General features: G+C 39.6%; 1 protein-coding gene across 17 annotated transcripts in view; it reads left to right on the top strand.

Annotated features, from left to right (window-relative positions):
* Window positions 1-23527, top strand: part of LOC131245698 (uncharacterized) — a 127052-nt gene that overhangs the window by 23707 nt on the left and 79818 nt on the right. For 14 of the 17 annotated variants that reach the window (XM_058245402.1, XM_058245416.1, XM_058245425.1 and 11 more), the window contains 5 exons: window positions 7648-7722; window positions 7839-7919; window positions 20347-20486; window positions 20588-20857; window positions 21063-21237. In XM_058245402.1, coding sequence (XP_058101385.1) covers window positions 7648-7722; window positions 7839-7919; window positions 20347-20486; window positions 20588-20857; window positions 21063-21237 — 741 coding nt within the window. Of the gene's footprint in view, window positions 1-7647; window positions 7723-7830; window positions 7920-20346; window positions 20487-20587; window positions 20858-21062; window positions 21238-23527 lie in introns of all 17 variants that reach the window. The other 3 variants (XM_058245451.1, XM_058245444.1, XM_058245409.1) reach the window with 2 other exon arrangements.

Here is a 23527-nt window from a genome sequence, read left to right as displayed (position 1 = left end):
AAAATATTGGCGATATAAGCGATGCTTGGAATTTACACAATTGAAAATATTGGTGATACACTGGCAATATTGATACATTAGTGATTCAAGCGGCACCTGAAATTTACACAATTGAAAACATTGGCGATACATCGGTGATATCGAGACATTGCCAATATTTAGTGATATATCGCCAATATTGAATTTCTGATACTCCTAGTGTTATCGGTACTGCTAAGTTGGAGATACGGATAATATTGGGGATACTTCGAACAATGGCCATCTCAATAAATCAATTTATGGGTTTAGACAGTCTTTTAGAGCTTGGTTCGACAAGTTTAGTAAGGTGGTTTTTGAAGTTGGTATGAAATGTAGGTAGGCAGAATACAGGGCAATGGCCCATGCAACATGTGAACTTATTTAACTAATGACATTAATGTGCGAACTTGAATTTATAGTTGAGGTTCCCATGGGTTGTATTGTATAATCAAGCAACTTATCATATTGCCAACAATTTTGTCTATCATGAGATGATCAAGCACATCGAGGTTGACTACCACTTCATTCTGGAGAAAGTTGTTTGTAAGAAAATTTGCATGCCGTTCGCCAAGTCCCAAGTTCAACTAGCTTATATGTCCACAAAGGCTATGACTCGTACTCAACTAGATTGTCTCTTTGTCAAGCTAGGCATTCATGGTATATATGCTTTGGCTTGTTTCTCTCGTGCAAATCAGGGTTGATACGCTGCAGCTCTGCCTCTGTGATCCAAGAGTTATCTGTAATGGGCCTGTTCCTCCATTTGACTAGGAATTTTTGGAAACCCCGGAGCGAGTGGAAACTGCCTTAGAGTCCAAAATTTCCTCTATCTCGTCTCTTCTTGGTGCAGGTGGAAGAGAAGGTAAGATGGGTACAAAAAGATCAGGCTGTGGCCTAGGTCCATATATAGGGGGGTCTGGGAAGAAACAGGGGAACCAATGGATAGAGGTAATGGCTCGTGAAAGGGAACTAGATCTTCCACATTAAATGTGGAATTGATGCCCATGTTAGCAGGGATATCAATAATATAAGCATTAGACCCCAACCTTTTCACAAATTTATGTGGGCCTATGCTACAGGCATGAAGCTTCTTCACGGATCCAGGTGGAAATCGATCAGACCTAATACGAACCATGACGTTATCTCCAGGTTGAAATTCCCTAAATCTCCTGTGAGTGTCAGTAGAAAGTTTATAATGTTCATTACTTGAATTAATCTTCCTCCTGATCTCACTATGCAATGCATGTATATGCTAGGCGAAGGACTCCTAACTCTGAAGGACGCTGTGGGATAGCCATGGGGATCAAATCTATGGGGGCTCGGGGTCTAAGACCTGAAACAATTTCAAACGGGCTCATTCCTTTGGACTTGTTCATTGAAGAATTACACGCATACTCTACTGTGGGAAGAACAGTGTCCCAGGTCCTGTGGTGGTCTCCAACTAGACATCTTAACAAATTCCCCAGGCTACGGTTCACTACCTCTATTCGACCATCTGACTGGGGATGATATGCTGAAGAAAACTGGAGCCTCGTACCCAAAAGATGCCAGAGAGTTCCAAAAATAACTAGTGAACCTAGTATCTCTGTCAGACACGATGGATCTAGGTACTCCACGGAGTGGCACAACCTCCTGAAAGAATAACTTAGCAACATGAGAGGCATCTGAGGTCTTATAATAGGGTAGAAAATCGGCCATCTTAGAAAATCGATCAACAACCACGAGTATGGAGTTGTGCTTGTGAATAGTCTTGGGAAGCCCAAGCACGAAGTCCATACTGACATCTTGCCATAAGGCATATGGAACTAACAAAGGAGTATATAAACCTGTATTTTGCTTCCTTTGCTTCGCTAGTTGACATGTCCAACACTGCCCTACAATCTTAGGCCACATCTCGTTGGAGATTAGGCCAATAAAAACGATCAGACATAAGGGGAATTGTTTTATCTTGACCAAAGTGACCTGCCATCCCTCCAACATGCAGTTCCCAAACTAGAAAATCGCGGAGGGATGTTCGTGGGATACAGAGCTTGTCCCCTCTAAAAAGATATCCATTTGTGAGGACGAACTCTGCACTCCTCGAGGGCGGGTCACTAGACAATGATGCATAAATGATCCCAAAATCAGGTTAGTTTGAGTACTCACCCTTGAGTTGCTCAAAGCCTATAACTTCAATACTCGTGGACCACAACGTCATGATATGATGGCTAAGCGCGTCAGCAACCTTGTTCTCTTTTCCGGCCTTGTGCTTAAGCACAAACGTGTACTCTTGAAGAAATTGTACCCACTTGGCATGCCTAGGGCTCAACTTCTTTTGAGAGCTCAAATATTTCAAGGCCTCATGATCGGAGAACAAGACGAATTCTTGTGGTAATAAATTATGTCGCCAATGGCGTAATGATTGCACAACCGCATAGAACTCCTTGTCATAAGTGGAGTAACGTTTTTTAGCCTTGTTCAGCTTCTTACTGAAAAAGCCACAAGATATCCCTCTTGGCGTAACACTCCGCCTATGGCAACTCTTGACGTGTCACACGCTACCTCAAAGGCTTTGGTAAAGTCAGGTAGACGTATGACTGGCGCTTCCGTCATCTTCTTTTTAATTTCCGAGAAAGCTCGTGCCACAACTTTAGTACATTGAAACTGCCCTTTTCGTATGCAATCTGTGATGGGAGCCATAATCGAGCTAAATCCACGGATGAACCACCGATAGAATGTAGCTAGGCCGTGAAAGCTTCGCACATCGTGTATGGTACGCGGCTCAGGCCAATTGACAATGGCCTTGACTTTCTCAGGGTCTGCAGATATACCCTCTGACGATACAACGAACCCTAAGAAGATAACATGGGAGGTCAAGAAGGAACACTTCTTGAAGTTCGCATAGAGCTTTTCTGTGCTCAAGGCATTGCAGACTTGCCTCAAATGCTTGATGTGCTGGCTAGGGGACGTACTATAGATGAGGATATTATTAAAGTACACAACTAAAAACTTGCTCATAAAGGGTTGCAGCACCTGGGTTATCACCCTCATAAACGTACTTGGGGCATTGGTTAACCTAAAGGGCATCACCAGCCACTCGCACAACCTGTCCTTTATTTTGAAGGCAGTTTTCCATTCATCTCCCGGGCGAACACGAATTTGGTGATAACCACTCTTGAGGTCAATTTTTGAAAAGATAGTAGAGGTGGCCATCATGTCAAGCATGTCATCAAGCCTCGGGATGGGAAACCAATACTTGACAGTAATATTGTTTATGGCTCTACTAGCAACACACCTGCGCCACGTGCCGTCTTTCTTGGGCGTAAGAAGCGCGGGCACGGTGCACAGGCTCAGACTTTCACGAATGAATCCCTTTTTAAGCAATTCATCCACCTGCCTCTTCAACTCGGCATGCTTGGTGGGGTTCATTCTGTAGTGAGAGAGGTTTGGTAGGGTCGCCCCTGGGACGAGATCTATCGTATGCTGAATGTCTCGCATTAGTGGAAGCTTGTCTGGAAAGTCCTCAGGGAAGACATCTCGAAACTCCTCTAGGATCGGAGGAGCCTATTGGGGTATCCCCATAGCAACCTCAGGTGTACTCTCCCTAGCTAGTAGGCCGTACACCATAGTTCCCGCCTTAGTCTCTCTCTCAAACTCCTTAACATCTATGTTGTGGAGAGACTTTGACTGAGGCGCCCTTTGACTCTTAGGACCGCCTGGGGACGCAACATCTTTCGCTCCCGTTGATGATTTGGGAGGGAGTGGGCTCAAGACAAGCTTATTTCCTTCATACTTAAATACACAATTATTCGTACGCTTGAATATTATGACATCTTTGTTATAGAGCCATGACCTTCCCAAGATGATATGGCCAACATTCATCGTGACCACATCACACCACAACTTGTCCTTGTATGGTCCAAATTCAATCGGAATAAAGCATCGTTGGGTCACAGGGAGGGATGTCGCATCCACCCAAGAAACTTTGTATGGGTTGGGGTGAGGGACTAGCTTCAATCCCAGACGATTCAAAGTAAATGGGAAAACTACATTCTCACAGCTCCCACTGTCTATGATCACTTTGCAGCTCTTTTCTCTGCACTTGGCGTAAGTGTGGAAAATGGTGGTTCTGCGCCAATCTTTGCTTTCTTTCATCTGAGTCAAGGCGCATCTCACCACTGCAAGTGGGATAGTCTCCATAGTATCATCCTCGACATCACTAGCCGGGTCAAGGGAGGGGATAACGATCTCCTCATCATCCCAGTCACCATCAACTTTACTTGTCACTTCTTCTGTGGGGTGTTCGGAAACAAAGGCAATGCGCCTACCCTTATTTGAACACTTGGCAATGATGTGACCCATGCTACCACAGTGGTAGCACTGCCCTGGCATCATAGGCCTAGTACTTGGTCCAACCATATTATTACTTTGATTTCTGTTGATTGGCTGGGTACTAGGTTGAGGTCTGGGTTGAATTCCAACCTGGGGTCTCCCTCCCTTCGGAGTTACTCTAGGCACAGTAGGTCGAAAATAAATCCCCCTCACATTGGACTGGCGCACACAATGCTCTAGTTCTTGCACTACCTGGTAAGTATGTTTCAGACTGGTGACCATGTGAAGCATGAGCTCCCGCTGAAGCTCAGGCCTGAGGCCCATACGGAAACGGGAGAGAACCACAGTAGGGTCTTCGTCCACATCGCACCTCATCGTATATTCATCGAACTTGGCGATGTATTCCGTTACCGTCATGGATCATCGGTGTAAGATGTGCCATTGATCCAACATCCTTTACCTGTAAGAAAGGGGAACATACTTCTCTCACAACCACTCTTTCATCTCAATCCAAAAGAGAACTGACCCCTCTCTAGATTGCTCATGGCGACGCTCCATTTTTCCCCGATATAGTTTTGCTTAGCCCACCAATTTCATCTTGGCGAATCCTACTTGTCGTGGGTCTGGTAGACTGTGCTACTCAAAGAAGTGGTCCATGTCTGCTAACCAGTCGGAAAAAACTTTGGGGTCCAATCTCCCATTAAAACTGGGGGCGTCAACCTTGATGCCCTTCATGACCCTAGAAACAGGGTCCTCGTGCTCATGATATCTCTGGAGGTGATGACGACGCACCCCATCATGGCCCTCCCATTGGGCGGGAAGAACAGGATCATGATTGTGTGTGAGTGGTAATGGATACACCCCATTGTGTCTGTTGCTAGGCCCACGGGCCTAGTTTGCGCCCAAACCATCCCTAGGCGGATCAGAGCCCACAACTTGGGACTGATCGACAACTCCTGTGTCGGGGGTTGCCTGGGCTCCACCCACAGCGGCGATTGGAATACCAGCCTCTAGACACATAACTCTCTCCTTTAGATGCGTGAACCTACCATCCTGATGCGCAAACTGCTGCGCAATATTATCTCTCAAGGTTTGAAACTATTGATCTTTTTTCTTAGTTAGGCCCTCCATAGCATTGGTAAATTTATCGGAGTCTATGGTGTAATGGAGACCGAACCCACGACCAGTGCGCGTGGGCATACACCAGGAATGACGAGTGAACGGTCTTAGATCTATGTGCGAGAAAGGGTAAAAACAATGATACCAATGTAATACAACTACCCTATATGGCCTAGATCTATATGAGGATTCAACAAAACCTAGGGAAAAAGGGCTAACTAAACTCAACAAAATATGTCCCCTTCGCAGAGCCGATCACACGGGTTGAGCTGGAAGAGACTGAACATGCATAAATTGCTGCTTAAAATCTTGTTGTTCATTTTTTTTTTTTTTTTAAAATTTTTTTTTTAAAGTATTAATGACCGAATATCTTGAGATTAAAGAGATTGAAATCACCAATTGAGGATCGATACTCCCCTATTGAAATCTTCACGATCGTTTATAGGATTCACTGATATCAAGTATAGACATCTAGCTTGTGTACCACTTGAAACCTAAACGATTTTTTAAAACTTGGGTAAAGGGTTTCTGTAGAAAATTTTTACCACAAAGACGGATTGACAATAAATTGACCTATGCTAAAACTGAGCTCTGATACCAAATTTGATGCAGGGACATGTGATGACCTAATCTTAGATGCATGTATAATCAGGTTAAAGAATGTTTAAATAAATACACCAATTAACTAACCGTTTCCAGTCAAAGGGATTAGGTAAATTTCAAAACAAAGATGAAGTCATTCCGTTAGGATCATGCCCCTTAGCATAAAATCGCGTAAACAGTAAAAATGGAGGATCTAGGGATATGAAGATATCCTATATCTAGCATAAGTCAGTCCACAATCAAATTTGGATCTATTCTACTGACTAACCATCCATCTTTTTCGTTCAAACTAGAAAGGAGATATCCAGAGAGGAACGAAAGGGGTGAAGAATGAAGGGTTCGAGATGAATAAAGTATAAGTCATTTTGTCGTTAAAAGAAAATGAGGAGAATGATTCTTACCTTTTCTTGCACCTCGAAGATCTAGAAAGAAGGAAACCTGAAATCAGGGTGGAATCCTCAACATCCAAGGGCCAATCCTGAAACCATAATATTTTGAATAAAGAGGAAGAAAAGAGACGAATTTCTATTCATTCAATAATAATCAAAATAGGGTTTCTCACAACTTATATATAAGCTATGGAAAAAGTAAAAGTGCACTAAAGTCCCTGAAAACAAGAAAAATAACAAAAAAGACGAAAAGTAAAGAAAGTATAATAAAGCCCATGAAATAAGGAAAAGAACAAAAACGCCTAAAACTAAAACACCCGTGTGGTAGGGTGTGAAATGCGAGCCATGGATCTATGGTTAGGGTGGGTCATGCCGCTCATGCACTCGTAGCGCGTCAGAAAATGGGTCCGATGGACCCAACGTCCATTAACATGAATTCCTCCGCTTCAGTACTCTGTTAGCGACGCCTCCTCCTCTGGTACACTCTAAAGGGTGTACCATTGATGTCCGTATCATTTTTATTCTTACAAAGTGGGCACTTATTGAGGGATTAATGTTATTTATTAGTGGCTTTCATATGTACGTCTATTCCTAGGAGTTTGCTAATCTTTGAGGGGTTGATGTTATGTGCCAGGTGCTTTGATGGGTATGCCTATTCCTAGAAGTTTGCTAATCTTGTGCATACATATAAGGCAACCCACCTACACACCGCCACTTGTGCAAGACCTAAGCCATCAAACTGGTAGTTCCTAGCTTGTAGATGCCCTATCCCAAATTGAGCTAACTATCAGGTGGGCCATATTGCTTAAAACAAATGGATGGGTAATGAAAAATTGGACAAGTTTTTAAGCCCTTCATTTGTTTCAAACACCATGGCCCGTCTGATAAGTGGACCAGCCTGATTTTTGGGACATGGAATCTTACATCGTTGGACCCTCTTGTGGATGGTTTAGATATCACGTTTACCGGGTTTGTGCAAATAAAAAATAGAAAATTTCCTTGTTGGTGCATTTGTTTTGTAGACAAGTAGTCTTATAGATGCGTATGGACTCAACAAAGGTCCACAACGACATGTATATGTATACATCTCCACGCACATACATTAAATTCATGAAATTTGCATTGGGTACTGTTTACCTGTAATCTATGGAGGTGGGCAACCATATTACTCTGGAAGTGACTGCACCTATACCTTTTCAATGTGCTGCAGATATTACCTGATTTGCATGTGGCATCAATTGGTAGCGTTTTGGCCCAAGGCATGAACATGAAGAAAAAGCATGAAGTATGTCATTGATTTGTTCAACACTTGAACTGTAGTTCTCTCTGTCTCTCTCACCTCTAAATTTGTTTTACTTCTTAGACATCAATAACTGGATAATATGCTTCTTAGTGGAACAGGTTGAAATTTTAGCTGCAGTTGTCAATACAATTGCGAATTGTGTGGGAGCTCGCACAGTACTTGATGTTGGTGCTGGTCAGGTATGGTGTTTATTGCTCTTTTTACATATAAGAAGATGTTTCAATGGAGGAATGCTATTTCTGGACACATATCATCAAGAACCAAACATAAATGCACTACACATGCCAAATGTGGGACATGCGTGTGGGATCTGGAATGTTCTCCACAAGTTTCCTGATGCATCCAGGCCAGACCATGTCTAGATGGTCCATATGAGTCCAAATGTGACAAACTCAGCAGTTACGAAACCTGATCAGGCTATTGACTGACAAATCCAGTTGGGTTGGAAGCTGTTTCCCTATATATCATGCGCACGCAATATTTGATGTAAAAGTACAATCATGCAGTTGTTCAATTGTAAACAATTACCTTACAGTTGATAGGCTTTTGTTTTTCAGGGGTTTATATAGCAGGTTAGCTCCATAGCAAGCATGGAAGTCCATATGATTGCTATAAATAGAATATTATGTAAGGAGTCTGTGTAATTTTAAACGAATCGCTCAAACCCAAATTCTCATGCAATTACATAAAGAGGCAATGCGTAGGGTATTGTACAGTTCGGATATTTTTGGATTCTCATGTAGTAAATTTTTTTCAGAGATGATTCTTATTTAGAAGACCTCTACAGATTTTATGTAAGTTTCAATGCAGAAAAGAAGTTTTGGTTTTCTTATAAAATCAACCACTGATAGGATTGTCTTCCAGCACTATGCATTTTTTAGATTCTTGACATACATAGCCATGACAAAATGCATGGACTAATCGATAATTATTCTGGAAAGTGAATGAAGTTTATTTCTTTAATTATTGCGATGAGGATTGTTTCTTTTGGTGTGATGTCATTAGGGAGTCTTTGGTTGAGAGTTTTTTTGGAAAAATGGTTGGCAACAAGTTTGGCAAGATAACCAACATTTTGCACAGAGAAACTCATTATTTATTAGAGGATTTGCATTTTTTAGATTCTTGACATTCATAGAAAGTTAGGCAGCCATTATGGTCTGAATGGAAGTCATATCAGTGGCAGGCAGGTGGTGGTCCAATATGCAAAATAAAATTCACAGGACTATAAAATGTAGTATCGACAATAGATTCGGGTTTGGGAAGCCGGGAACAAGGTAGCATCTGTTTCAAAATGTAAACAAGTATGAATCGGTAGGAAGTGGGAGAGGTAGCGTGAGTTTGAAGTGCGATTCGAAGTGGGAGCGACACCTAGTTTGAATGATCTTGCGACTAGCTATAAACCCTAGACATGCAAGCCTCCAGTTGTAGTAGGTCGCAATGCTCTAAGAACAAGCATCAATGTTAAATACGTTGAAGTGGTGGGACCATGGTCTATTCAAGAAATTCAGTCATTCAATGATCTAGCAGGTCCTTCATAAGAGGGTAGATGTTCCTTCGACCTGAACCCAAGTTAGGAAGGTAGAAACCACTTGCACAAGAATGGTGGAGGAACAAGCATTTGTTCTGGTTAAGATCGGTGTACGTCCCAGACTCAGCTGTGAGGAGAAGTGAGGACCTACAGTTGGGTCTGGTTGGTATGTTGTCGAGTGAACTGATTTCCCCTCTGGAAGTGGCGAACTGGATGTTGGAGATGTGGAGCATCTCCAGCCAATCTGCTGAAGTTCTAGAAGTTCAACATGGGGGTTCGATCTTCTTTGGTGGATCACTTAACAAGATTGAAAGCTGGTTCATGCAGCCTGCTTACTAAAGGAGACAATGTGGATTCATATGCTTGGCATCCCCTTACATGCATGGGATCCAAAGGTGATAAGATCTATTGGCTTGTTTAGAGAGTTTGATTCCATGTTTGAATGTAGAGTGGTGCTGCAATATGCTAGGGGCAAATCTGTGGATTATTGATAGCAAATGCATTCTTGCACAGATTGAGGAATGGGTGGACAATACATGTTTTCTGATCCAAATCGAGGTGGGACATCGGATATCTGTGGTTGAAGGCATCTCTGCAGCTGCGGTGTTTAATACTTTTGCGGTTCTCATTGGTGTTATTGAGGGTGAGACCTTGGAGCTCAATGGCAGAGGATGATGAAGCGCAACTTCATGTAGCCAGATGGACTGTACGGAAGCCAAGATGGAAGCCTTATTCCATGAGAGGTATTTTGCCAGCCTTTTTCATCTATGGTTGATAAGCACTGTGCTGCTGCATCTGGAGTCTGGACTATTGAGCTATTCGCAAGCATGCAAAAGGGTAGGTGGAGAGTGCTGCACAGCTGGCAGTGCTTTTAAGTCACAATAGGTAGGCAGGGGAAAGCTGGCAACTGCTCCTAGAAAGAAAAAGCAAGAGGCCTTCCAGGGGGCAATCAAGTAATTATCAGTGAGATTGGGCAGGGACGAAGGGGAAATCTTCAATATGAGAATGGCAAGGAGGTGATTTCACCTTAGGAAAACAATTGCTTTCTGAAACCCTAACTTTCTAAGGCCAATTCTTTCCTTTCATTTCTTGATAGTGGCAGAGGTTGTCCCTTCCCGAGGCACATTGACAATCCCCCCCCATCTCTAAAGGTAGGATCGATCTTTGGACACAGGTGGGATAACTTCCTTCTTCTAGGTAATACTTTGTTCTCTCCCATACATGACCTACAAGCAAACATTTTGCTTATGACGTCCGATGCCCCGACCACTGTAATGAGGGAGTTGCTGGGTCAAAGTCCCCACCAGATACAGATGGGTGGATCTCTGTTTGTAAACAACCTCGCATAGATGCTTGAAGGAAAGTGGAATTGCAAAGGGCCATTCAAGTTGTAGGGACCATCTGCCGATGATTGATCCTGATGACTCAGATGACTTCCTATGTCTGAGAATAGAGGAATTTATAGATGCATCCTTGATCCAATCACAGTTGATGTTGTCTCCCCATCTTTAGTTTGGAAGGATGGGATTTTGGACCAATGATGCATCACAAGATGATTGGCTACCTTGGGAAGCCAATCTGCTTTTACTTGTGTAGTTGTGTTGGAGAACTAGATAACTAATGAGGACCTTGGGGAATGGATTATTGACCTTACTATGTAGGTGGCTAGTAAAGGTTGGGCTATCATTTCATTAGGCAAAATAGGTATGGTATTCAATGTTGAACTGTTATATTATGGTCAAGGTGTACCGTTGCGGTAACGGTGCCCATCGTTACCGATACGGTTATAGGCTGTATTGGCCGATACGGCCTCGTAACAGTTAGGAATTTTTTTGTTCTAAAAAAAATCCGAAAAAAAATTCTATTAAATTCAGAAAATTCTAAATATTCCAACGATGCATTCATTTATAATTTTGAACGTGTTTATGGTGGTGTAACGGTCCACTTTGGCGAGAAAACTGTATTGGGTGGTTTGATGAATTTATGAACCTGACAGCCTGGAATTGACTGCAAAACTCGTAGATTTAATATTCTAATTATCTAATACCAATGATAGATATATTAGAATGAATTTAATATCAAAATATCTCATATGCGTAGGTGTTTACTATTATTTTCCATAATTTACTCTACAATTCTACATTACGCACCTGTCTTTGAGGAGTGTGAGGTGAGGACTTAATTTCCATGTTTCCTTTATTCTATTTGAAGTCTTGAAGTCTTGAACATGTTAGAGATTTTTCCTCTCTTGTAATTCCCGTCCTGTTATCCTCAAGATATAAAAAGAAAAAAAAATAGTAGTGTCTGATTTACTCTCCTGCAACTTGATTAAGGATTACTTGATTGGTTGTCAGGGGAGTTATTTTAAGCACAAGTTCAGCAGTGTCATGTGTGTGTTTGGTAAATGTGTGGGTAATGGGTATAGAAATACTTACCTTAATAAAACTCTCGAGTCACCACCAAAATGAAAATTTGCTTAGTTGTGGTTGCTCGACCTCCATGTCCTCGTCATCATCAGGCTACGGTTATGGAGTAGGTGCTGCATATCCATAATATCCCATGCCAGAGGGAAAGATCAGGTCAACAAAACTAGAGGATGACTGGTCCTGACTAGGCAATGTAATGCAAGGGCATTTTCACACTGGGCTTGAGTGGGGTAGCTTGTGGGATGTGGAGACACACTCAGGGTGGGCGGCCCATGTGAGGCAGGTGGCTTGTGTGAGGCGGGCCTCACCCATGTGATGCGGTACCCATGTGATTTAGGGCCCACGAGGGGGGTTCGGCCGAGGTCCTAACCCATGAGATGTGGGGCCTGGGCTATGAGATAAAGAGATTAATTTGCCGTGCTCCATCAGTTCGAGCTTTTAGAGCAAGTGGTTAATTGTCTTGCATCAAATTGGTATCAGAGCGGGAGGTCTTATGTTCGAGACTCCTCACTGGGGGTGATTAATGTAAGGGCATTTTCACAGTGGGCTCGAGTGGGGTAGCCTGTGGGATGAGGGGACCCACTCGGGGTGGGTGGCTCGTGTGAGGCGGGCGGCGTGTGTGAGGCGGGCCCCACCTGTATGAGGCGGGTGGCTCGTGTGAGGTGGTACCCATGTGATTTGGGGCCCACGAGGGGGGTTCGGTCGAGGTCCTAATCCATAAGATGTGGGGCCTGGGCTATGAGATAAAGGGATTAATTTGCCATGCTCTATCAGTTCGAACTTTTAGAGCTAGTGGTTAATTGTCCTGCATCACAATGACTTCGACTTCGAGTAAGGATATCCACCAGTGCCCGTTGAATAGTCATACTGGTGCCTGTACTTGGCCTATTGTGAATAACTTGGATTTTGACATGGATAACTTTAATCATATGGAACATGTGGATTAGGAGGAATACAACATGAACGTGATGGAATAGGCTCCGTATAATCCCATTAGCCGTAAGAATATCCAAAATGCCTGGGACCATAAACCTGTTGTTGATGTACCGGACCCAAGGTGTTCCAAAACAGTAACGGTGGCCGTAATGGCCACCATCGTTACCGTTATGATACGGGCTGTAACGGCCATTACAATCCCTGTATTGGCCGTTACGATTGTTTTTTATTTTTTGAAAAATGAGGTTATTGGACCGTTACGGGGCCGTTACGACCCGTTTTTTTGTAATGGCCGTTTTGATCCCGTAATGCGTAACGGCCGTTATGTAAACGATTTTGAATACTTTGACCGGACCTCCCGATGGTGCACCACTGGAGCCAACCTCCTCTCGCTGTTTGTATCGTGACTCAGTAGACTTATAAGTCCGACCTCGCGTACCCTGTCGATGCTCATCGGCCTCACGATCTGTAGACGACTGTATGCCGATATGCTGAGCAACACCAGAAGTGGGACTAATATCAGGTGTATCATCACCATCACTACCATGGTCATTTGTCTCAGTCTCACTACTACTATTGCTCATACTTTTTCACTGAGATGGACTTTGCATGAAATCTGCCCCTTTCTAGGTGCAACATAACTGTACGACTCTCTTGTTGCGCCGTGCGTATTATCGGGTCATTCACTTCCAATTCTTCACTATCCTCTTCTATTTGTTTTTCTCTTGCTTTTAACCAAGGTAGAAGCAGGTTGTACTCATAAATATTGTCCAAATTTATTAGACAGTAGTCTGTGTCACTGGCTGCTGCTGCAGTAATGCTCATATGATGTCGCTACTTTCTTAGCCTCATGTTGTAGTGTATGAAGATATTGTCTAGCTCAAAACTTTTACTATAATTTTTTAGAGAGCCTTCGCATTCTCCGAAATTCATCCACCATTCGGCAGGTGACAACTTAGATACTGCATGTTGTGTAAGAGCATCTCCAAAGCTACCCTGACGATTTTCATATGCATCTAATTCATTCAACGCCTTTATTTGCATATTTAAGTTAGACTCTAATCTCTTTATCACATTTTTTAGCCCGGCATGAACCTTATTATTCGCAACAAATGATTGAGCATATATGTATTTAGGATTTAGATAGTAACGTGTTAGATAAACTTCCTGATGGAGCTGTCTTGTCCATCTCTTGTCGATCATCCTCCAGTGGACCTCCCAGTTTGAATAATCACGTTGAATTGCCAGTTTTGCCTTATCCACGGCATCGTAGAGGAAGCCCATGGTTGGTGCTTCGTTGGTTTTAACATGGAGTACCCTCATTAGTGGCTTCATCACCTTTATGATCTTTTGGACCTTCTTCCAATATTTGTTGTCCCTTATCGTCTTCACAACCACAACCGGTGTCCCTGATGTTTTCTTCCCATGTTTTGCGTTGACCCAATCTCGGAAAGCGAACATTTCACTCAACTCTCCCCTATGTTGGTACAAACTTCCAGGGCTATAAAGTTAGTTGCAAATCTATTCGCCGCAGGCCTAAGCAACTCTCTTTCCTTTGTAAACTTCCTCATTATTACAACTACTTGATTATGATCGTAAATAAATGTCGTCACTTCTCTTGCCCTTTCGACCATTTCCTTAACACTCTTCTTCTTCTCAATATCTTCCAATATAAAATCAATACAATGGGCAACACAGTGATCAAAATATATGTGGTTTCTTTATCAAACTTTTGTTCGACAACCTTATATGTTGCTTTGTTATCTATAATAATTTGCATCACATTCTCCTTTCCAATCTCATCCACCATTTTATTCATTTGGGAAAAGATACAAGTAGCATTTTTTTTTCTTTCATCCGATGTATCGATTGTTATGGTACACCGTACCCAAGTAGCAATATACCATAAAGCTGATCATGCTGCGTCTGGTTGGGCCAGTCCAACCATCGGACATGATTGTGCATCCTCTGGCCTACCATATGGGTTTAAAGGTAGTTACGTATGCTTTCATATCCGCATACTCTGCATATGTCCATTTCTTCTTAATCTCTTTAGCCGTGGGAGTTTTAATTCCTTCACTTGCTTCTGTTGCTGCATCAATTACCACCTATCAATATGGAGAATTGTCCGCATTAGAGGGTATGTATAAATAACTTTGTTGTTGCTCTACGTAGCTTTTGACTGAAAGTTTTACTTCACATTTGTTTTATCTTCTTTTGTTTAGTTGATTCTCTCCTAAATAGGGTCAGATCAATAGAGGGTCTCATTGGCTCATCATCTTCCACATCCACATCCATAGGGGCATTACATGAAGATGCATTCCGTCGATTGCCAAACATACATCATAATCCACCCAACCTACCCCCACTTGTAGACGCAGTTGCACTACTAGCTACCATCGTATCTTTCTTCTTTTGCATAGTAGCTCGTTTCCCCTTCGCCTCATCTAAATTGGCTTGCATCAAAATCATTATATCTTTTGGCACTCTGGTACATCCCGCAACTTGACCATTTCGATGTTGCAAATTTTGTTTGAGTCGTGTAATTCTGTCAATTATTAGTTTATCACAATAGTTGCACTTCATTTGTTGCCTACCACCACCCACCCTCTGACAATGTTGCTATCCAATATCCCCACTTCCTTGTTGGCTAGACATTTTCTTAGCTAGATATGGCCTACATGAGAGTCTACTCAATTCTCTACGTCTAAATACAATTTTTATTAGAGAATGAATTAATTAAATCTCGAAACTTGTAAATAGATCAATGAAATAATGTTCCAACTTCTTTTAAATCAAATCAATAAAAAAGAAATTAAGTACTAAATACTAAGCTTACGAAGCTCCAAAACTTGCTCAAAATAAGAAAATGTAAACATACAATCACTAATTTGAAAAAAAGAAAAAGAAAAAAAAGAAAGATTGAATTAGTAATGACAATATGACATTCAAGCACATCATGTCATCTTATATTAATACCACATTCTTATTCAATCATCAAACAAGAAAAAAAGACATACTTTTCTTAATTTTTAAAAATAGGCCGAAAATAGTCTATAAATACAAAAATATACCAAAATAATTGCATAATTTGTAAAAAGAACATTTATATGTTCTACCATCATTAACACATCATATTCAACTATTAAAACAAAAAAAAAAGATTGATTATTTTTCCTAATTTTTAAAAATAGGCCGAAAATGGTTCGAAAATATAATAAGTAATACCAAATCAATTGCATAATCTGTAAAAAGAATATTTATATGTTCTATTATCATTAACACATCATATTCAATCATTAAAATAGAAAAAGATTGACTTTTTTTTCCTAATTTTTAAAAATAGGTCATAAATAGTCTAAAAATTAAAAAAATACAAAAAGATAGAAAATCAATTGCGTAATTTGTAAAAAGAATATTTATATGTTTTACTATCATTAACACATCATATTCAACCGTTAAAATTAAAAAAGATTGAAAAAAAAATTGATTTTTCTTAATTATTAAAAAAGGCCGAAAATAGCCTAAAAATAAAAAAAAATACCAAAAAATACCAAATCATTTGCATAGTTTGTAAAAAGAACATTTATATGTTCTACTATCATTAACACATCATATTCAACCGTTAAAACAGAAAAAGATTGATTTTTTTTATTTATTTATATAATTTTCCTTATATTTAAAAATAAGCCAAAAATAGTCCATAAATACAAAAAATACCAAAAAAAAAAAAAAAAACAAATTAATTGCATAATCTGTAAAAATAACATTTATATGTTCTACTGTCATTAACACACAATATTCAACCATTAAAATAGAAAAATATAGAAAAAAATGATTTTCCCAATTTTTAAAATTTGACCGAAAATAGTCCGAAAATTAAAAAAATACAAAAAGTACCAAAAAAAAACTAAATTAATTGCATAATCTGTAAAAATAATATTTATATGTTCTACTATCATTAACACACAATATTCAACCATTAAAATAGAAAAATATAGAAAAAATGATTTTCCCAATTTTTAAAATTTGACTGAAAATAGTCCGAAAATAAAAAAAATCAAAAAAAGGAAAATCAATTGTATAATGTGTAAAATGCACATTTATGTGTTCTAATTTGAATAACGCATCATATTCAACTATAACACCGGATATTAAAACAGAAGGTAAAAACACCTATTTTTGAAGATTTTCTGAAAAATGGCCCATGGAGCTTCGATTCAATAAAATCATTGAAATAACTTATTTTGATAATCAAATTGATGCTAAGAGTGGTCGAAATTTGCGGCATAATAGTTTAGGAAAGAATTTGGAAGAGAAAAGTGCATAAAAATGAGAAAAATCGCAACTTAAGAAAAGAAAAGAAAAAAACTAGTTGTTTACGACCGTTATGCCCTAACCATTATGGGGCAATAACGGCCGTTATGGGGTGTAACAGCCGTTACGGCTCCCGTAATGGCCAAACCGAGCAAAAAACTGGGGGTCGCCGTTTTGCTCCCGTATCGCGTAACAGACTCAGTCATTACTGTTATGTATTGGCCGTTATGGCCGATACGTAACAGATTTGGTACATCCTTGTTATGGGCCATTACGGCCATTATAGCTCTGTACGGTCGATTTTATTTTTTAAAAAAATGTGAAGAAATATCAAGATTTTTCTTTTTTCTAATATCTTTTAGTACGAGGTAGATATAATGTGCGGTATATGGTGATCAAAATAAATGTTTCCGCTTCTCTATCAACATTTTTCTAGCTGATTTACGATGCTTCATTGTTGGTAACAATGTGTACAATGTTTTCCTCCCCAATTTCATCTAGAATCTTATCCATAAGACCAAAAATATAAATTGCTTCTTTCTCTTCCTCACATACATTAATGGCAGTTTGGAATATCGTTCTCAAGTTACAATACACTATAAAGTTTATCATGCTTTGTCTGTTGGGTCAGGCCAACCATTGCCTACTCTGCTCTGCCTTGCTGGTCTAAAAGTGCCCACATGTCTTGATATCTTTGTACTCTCTATCTATCAATTTCTTCCTAATCTCATGAGCTGTGGGTGAAGAAACTCCTTCGCTTGCCTTTGTTTTTGCATCTCTTACTACTTGCTAATAGGCGAAGTTTGCAATATTTGGAGCTATGTTTCCATGTATGGGAAGCTTGGCTGTTGCCCTACTAAGCTTCTCAGCCGCAACTATTTCTGTATTTCTTTTCGCCTCCTTTGCTTTTTCAACCAAATTTGCAACATTTTTCTTCTTTCTAATATCTTTCAGTAGGTGGTAGATACAGTTTGCATATATGGTGACCAAAATATTATGCTTCTCTATCAACATTTTTCTAGCTAATTTATTCGATGCTTCATTGTGGGTAACAAATTGTACAACGTTTTCCTCCCTAATTTCATCTACCATATTATCCATAAGACTGAAAATATAAATTGCATCTTTCGTTTTCTCGAATCCATCAATGACAATTTGAAACATCGTTCCTAAGTGCACAAGTGGTAGTACGCCATGAAGTTTATCATGCTCCGTTTGGTTGGGCCATTCCAACCATCATGCATGGATTAGTTAGATAAGAACAAATACTATACACAGAAGTAGAAATAGGCATGGGTAACTAGGTATAATCTCTCCATCCATTCAATGAGTAGAGATAGGCAAGTATGGTAACTAGGTATAATCTCTCCATCCATTCAATGACATCACCAAAGATTCTCTAATGCCAATGCACCAAAAGAAATAATTCCCAATGCATGAATCATAGAAATGGTCTTCCATTCAATTCTAGAATAATCATCAATTACTCCACTTGTTTTGTCATGGTTATGTATGTATATATATGACGCAGGGATGAACGTGATGAGGTCGATCACCGTCTTCCTCAAGGATAACTACTTCGAATCCACGAAGCTTCTCTGGACTCCTCACAAAGACTTCTCGAATCTACGAGGAAAAAGCAAGAAAATAAAAATAGTATTCGTGAAAATTTGTAAATTGATTGATTGATAGATGAAATAAACGAGTCTACAACCCTTTAAATAGGGATACCAAGACTACGAAGAAGTTTAAGAATTAAACTATAACTAAAACTCCCTAAAATTCGTAACTTACTATAAATAGTAAATTTTCTATTTATAGTAAGTGTCCTATGTGGCTTAACCACGTTATTCTCCTAATTTTTCTAAACACTTTTCATGTTGGGCGTGCAATTACTAAGGCCCAACGGATGAAGAGTTATAATCAAACTAAAACTTACTATTTATAGTAAAAACGGAATTAAACATGGAATTCAGCCGTCGATATGATGGAATCTCGCAAATTCGGTGTAGCCAAGTAGCTCATGTTACCCCAAAATCATATATGGTATGTCGAGTAACTCATTCAGGTTTGTGAGATATGCCTGCTTTTAAGGTTCTGACGGTCTTGATGACTTTTGCCTCTGATTGGGCCTTCTCTGATCCATCTTGGACATGAAAGTGTCTACGACCCGCTCTAAATCAATATATATATATATATATATATATATATAGCCTTGTTTAAGTGATTAATGCTAAAGAAGGTGGAAAACAATCCCATTGGTTGTTTATTTAAAGAAAATAAAAAATCGAAATTCCCATTGGTGCACATAAAGAGACTGGAAGGTTTTCTTGAAATCTACTAAGAAGAATAAATGACATCCTGACTCTCCAATGCCCTATGCATAGCCTCTTTTAAGCAACCATATGGTATTTGCGGTTGTATGTTTGGTACAAAATTCCCACTTTGACTTTATGGGTTACACAAAGACTCCATTTTCACATAATATTCTATCTATACCATTCGTATGAGTTTTGAAGGCTTCCAAGCATGCATAAGAAAGGAACTTGCTGTATGTAACCCCCTAAAATAACAATCTATATCCCATAAAGTACTTGGTTACAATCATACAACTGTGGATATAACTCTGTGTGTGTGTGTGTGTGTGCGCGAGCGCGCGTGCGTGCAAGGCACTCACATGAGCATTTTTCTATATATATATATATATATATATATATATATATATATATATATATATATGGGCATAGTGCATACGCATGATATATGGGCATATATCCTACCCTCGTCAGATTTGTGGGCTCCACAGCCCAGTTTGATTGCCATAAGTGTTGAGTTTGCCACATATAGGGTCCATCTCGACCATTGAGGGCTTGAATGCATGTCCTGTCTCTTCCTGTGTTTTAACCTGAAAATGAGGCCAGCGAACTCCAAGTTACAAGGTGAGTGACACATGCATGTTGGAAGTACACTGTTGATACTAACCCACCATTTCTTAATACATGTGTCCTACATGAAAAATGGACTGGCTGTGTGTTTGGTCTAAGGAACACTTGCCGTGGGAGACTGCCGTATGTATGGCCTGGGTCTGGTAACATGTGCCATGTCGTCATGTGTAGTGCTTCCGTATCTTGTGCTTGAAAAATGGGGGTCTAGAAACAGCATTCCTCTGTTTCAATTTACAAATGCATAGCCATTGTTTTGGTAGTGGACGGTACTGCCAGAATGCAAATGCATAATGTACTCTTCTTTCATTATATTTCTTTACATTTGTAGTTCTCGTTTGCTATCATCAGTGATTTTTTTTTTTTTTTTTTTTTTTTTTTTAAATTTAAAATTTGGATTCCATCTTGATCAAACTACATCTCCATTTATGGTGTGTTGTATCTTTAACAATTTCAGGGTTATCTTGCGCAAGTGCTTTCATTCGAATATCACTTTTCTGTAATCGCAATAGATGCCTCTTCTCACCATGGAACTATTACAAGTGCGCGTTCTGAGAGAATGAAGAAGCACTATGCAGCTAAAATCCATAAATCTCAGTACGGCAGCCTATGTATTTCAGGAGCCTGTTTCATAATTTCCATACTTCCTCATCTTTCTTTTCTTATGATCTCCAACACCTTCAATTGTCACTTGTCAGAGCAGGAAACAAAGACTTGAAGGTGCCGCAGACAGTCACGTGCCAGGTTTTGTCAAGTGACACATTGAAGACCTTGAGTGCCACTCTGTTATGTAAAGCAAATGTAGAACCCTCAAGGGAGGTTGGAAAAAGTACAGAAGCACCTATTCTTGAAGGTTTTGAAGTAAATGGGGGAAAACAATCTTCCTCATTCAATGACCAGAGTATTGAATCTCCATTGGTTCTTGCTGGGCTTCATGCTTGTGGGGATCTTTCAGCAACAATGCTTAGGTCAATGCTAAAATTTACTATTTCAATTTTCTAGTTTCATTAGCTGATTTTTGGGATGGGAATCCTGTGGGACTTATTGTATTTGGCATCTGTTATTTCTCTAATGATGGTTTTTGATGTTTTCCATATGATATTTTTGTGCTCATTTCTTCTAGTTCCATTGATATCTGAATTCTTTCTAACATGTGGGAGTTTATCATCACAGAACATTATTGGATTGCAAAGAAGTTAAAGCACTAGTTAGCATTGGATGCTGTTACAACTTGCTTTCTGAAGAATGCTCTGAGAACACCACCTCCACATGTGGATTTCCAATGAGTGATGGTGCTAAATTGCCTGGCTTCTCCCTTGGCAAAAATGCACGTGATCTTGCATGTCAGGTTTGTGAACTTGTATTTAACTGATTCTTTGTTTTTCTCTTTGGTTGCTCCAAGTGTTACAATGAAGTTATCAATCGGGTTGAACTGCAAAATTTTGGACTTCATTTGGAGTTGGCAATGACAATGTCAACTATGTTGAATATGTTATTCAATAGAAAGAATAATCATGATTAGTTTTTGCCGAATAAGTGACGGACTAAGGTGTAATTCATGTGAAGGTATTTTTGTAATTCATGTAGCCCGGTGATCGAATCTTTTCCATCCTCTTACATTCACAGTTCGTTGATCTTTTTTTTTTGAAGGGTCAATTTGTTGATCTTAGACCGCATGGTCCACTAATTTCATCCCCATGGTTTGTTTTCATGTATCATTACCTCTTCACCTAATCTCTTCTTTTGTTAGTCTCTCTCTTCTTCCCTAATCTTCTTGTCTCCCTTCAAAATCTTAATCTCTTACAGCGTTGTCAAATCGCATATGCGATCGTGTGTGATTGCATATGCCTGTGCACGTATGCAATTGCATATATATATATATAATTTTATTGAAAAATTTTAAAAAAAATCAGAAAAATAAGGGGAAATAAGAAAAAAATGAATAAAATTTAAGAAAGTACGGAGAACTTTCCTAAGTTAATAGATAAATAATTTTATATGCCCTTGCAATACATTTAAGTAAAATAAAACCAATTAAACAATGAATTAAATATTAAGTCATCAACATTCTACAATATAGTTAACAAATATCAACATTCAACAGTACAGTCAACAATCAACATCAACACACTAAGTAAACAAAATGAAGAAGCTATTTATTTATTATTGATCTAATCATATACTATATACATTGATTTATTTGCCATTGTGGCATTTGATCACCACCACCATCGTCATCATCACCATCATTGTCCGAGTCATCTCCTTCTTCCATATACACTTCTTCTTTTATTTCTTCATCACCTGTATGTACTAATACTTCATCAACATCCAACGGTGGATCTTAAGCTTGATCATTATCATCTCCTCCTTCTATCCACTCAATCTCTTCAACGGTTTGACTGCTACTACTCGCCTCCCTGCTTCTTCCCATCCTTCGCCTTCGAGTGGTACCTTCTCTAAGTGTTGATCCGTATGCGGCATCTTCAACTTGCGCCCCTGTTAAGTCCTCTCCAGCAAGTACCGGGTCCTCCATTTCTATGAGCCACTTGTTATCTGCATCCAACTCATCTAAGCAGATAGGGTCAAAGAAATCAGGCTTTTCTTTCATAATTTGGAATCGTTCTTGCAATTTTTTATTGTATTTTACGAAAACCAAGTCGTTGAGCTTTTTTCGCTCAAGGCGATTCCTTTTCTTGGTACGAATCTGCATGAAAGAAAGCGCATTTGACATTAGCTATTTAGATAATTAATTTAGCTTACGCCTTATACTAAAAAATTAAAGTTTACAATTACTAAACTTACTGTCTCGAACGTGCTCCAGTTGCACTCGCAACTACTGGCAGAACACGTGAGTCCAAGAATCTTCATAGCCAGCTTCTTTAGAGCTGGATTCTCCCTGTTTGGGTCCACTCCATAGGCAGCCCATCAGTTAGCTGAGAAAAACAACTAAGTATGTTAGAATCACTTTGTAGATTACATTGTAAAAAAAACTATTCGTAAGACTGACATTCATAGTACTTGCTAGGTAATTTCATTATCCAATGCCTGATGATGATATCCCTTGAGAATACGCCCTTACTCTTTGTAAAGAAGTCCAGTAAAGTTGAGATCTTGTCATGTTCTTCTCTATTTGGAATCATTCTTTCCAACACATCAATAAATCCAAACATATGCATAGTCAGTACTTCTGCTGGATCAGCGGAAGTGAGTAAACAGGCTGGGTTAAGGATGTAAGCAGCTGAATACAATGGAGATGACATTTGGTTGCCTTATCTTTTTTTAAAAAAAAAAATAAAAATTATTGAAGACACAGGGTGTCCCCACCTCTTTTTTGAAGTGAAACTAATTCCTGCGGATACACGCAATCACCCACAACCACGTGTATCGGGTAAAGCCAAGGAGGGGAATTGAACCCTCACCAATAGGAAGCAAACCTATGGTGAAGACTAATCCCCATCTTCTATTTATAATATCTATAATTGGCTGGTAATCACGGTCTTTATAGTTAAAATGGTTAATGATTTTATTTCCCGCCCTCTCCATCTCATCATATATGTAACCCATTGCAAGCTTCTTATTCCCATCCACTAATCGCAACACAGTGACTAAGGGATCAGATGCTTTTGGCGCCTTTA

Source organism: Magnolia sinica, chromosome 1 (genome assembly GCF_029962835.1).
Source record: "Magnolia sinica isolate HGM2019 chromosome 1, MsV1, whole genome shotgun sequence".
In the NCBI taxonomy this organism is placed as follows: domain Eukaryota; kingdom Viridiplantae; phylum Streptophyta; class Magnoliopsida; order Magnoliales; family Magnoliaceae; genus Magnolia; species Magnolia sinica.
The sequence above is the reverse complement of the archived record's forward strand: the minus strand, read 5'-3'. Positions and strand labels throughout refer to the sequence as shown.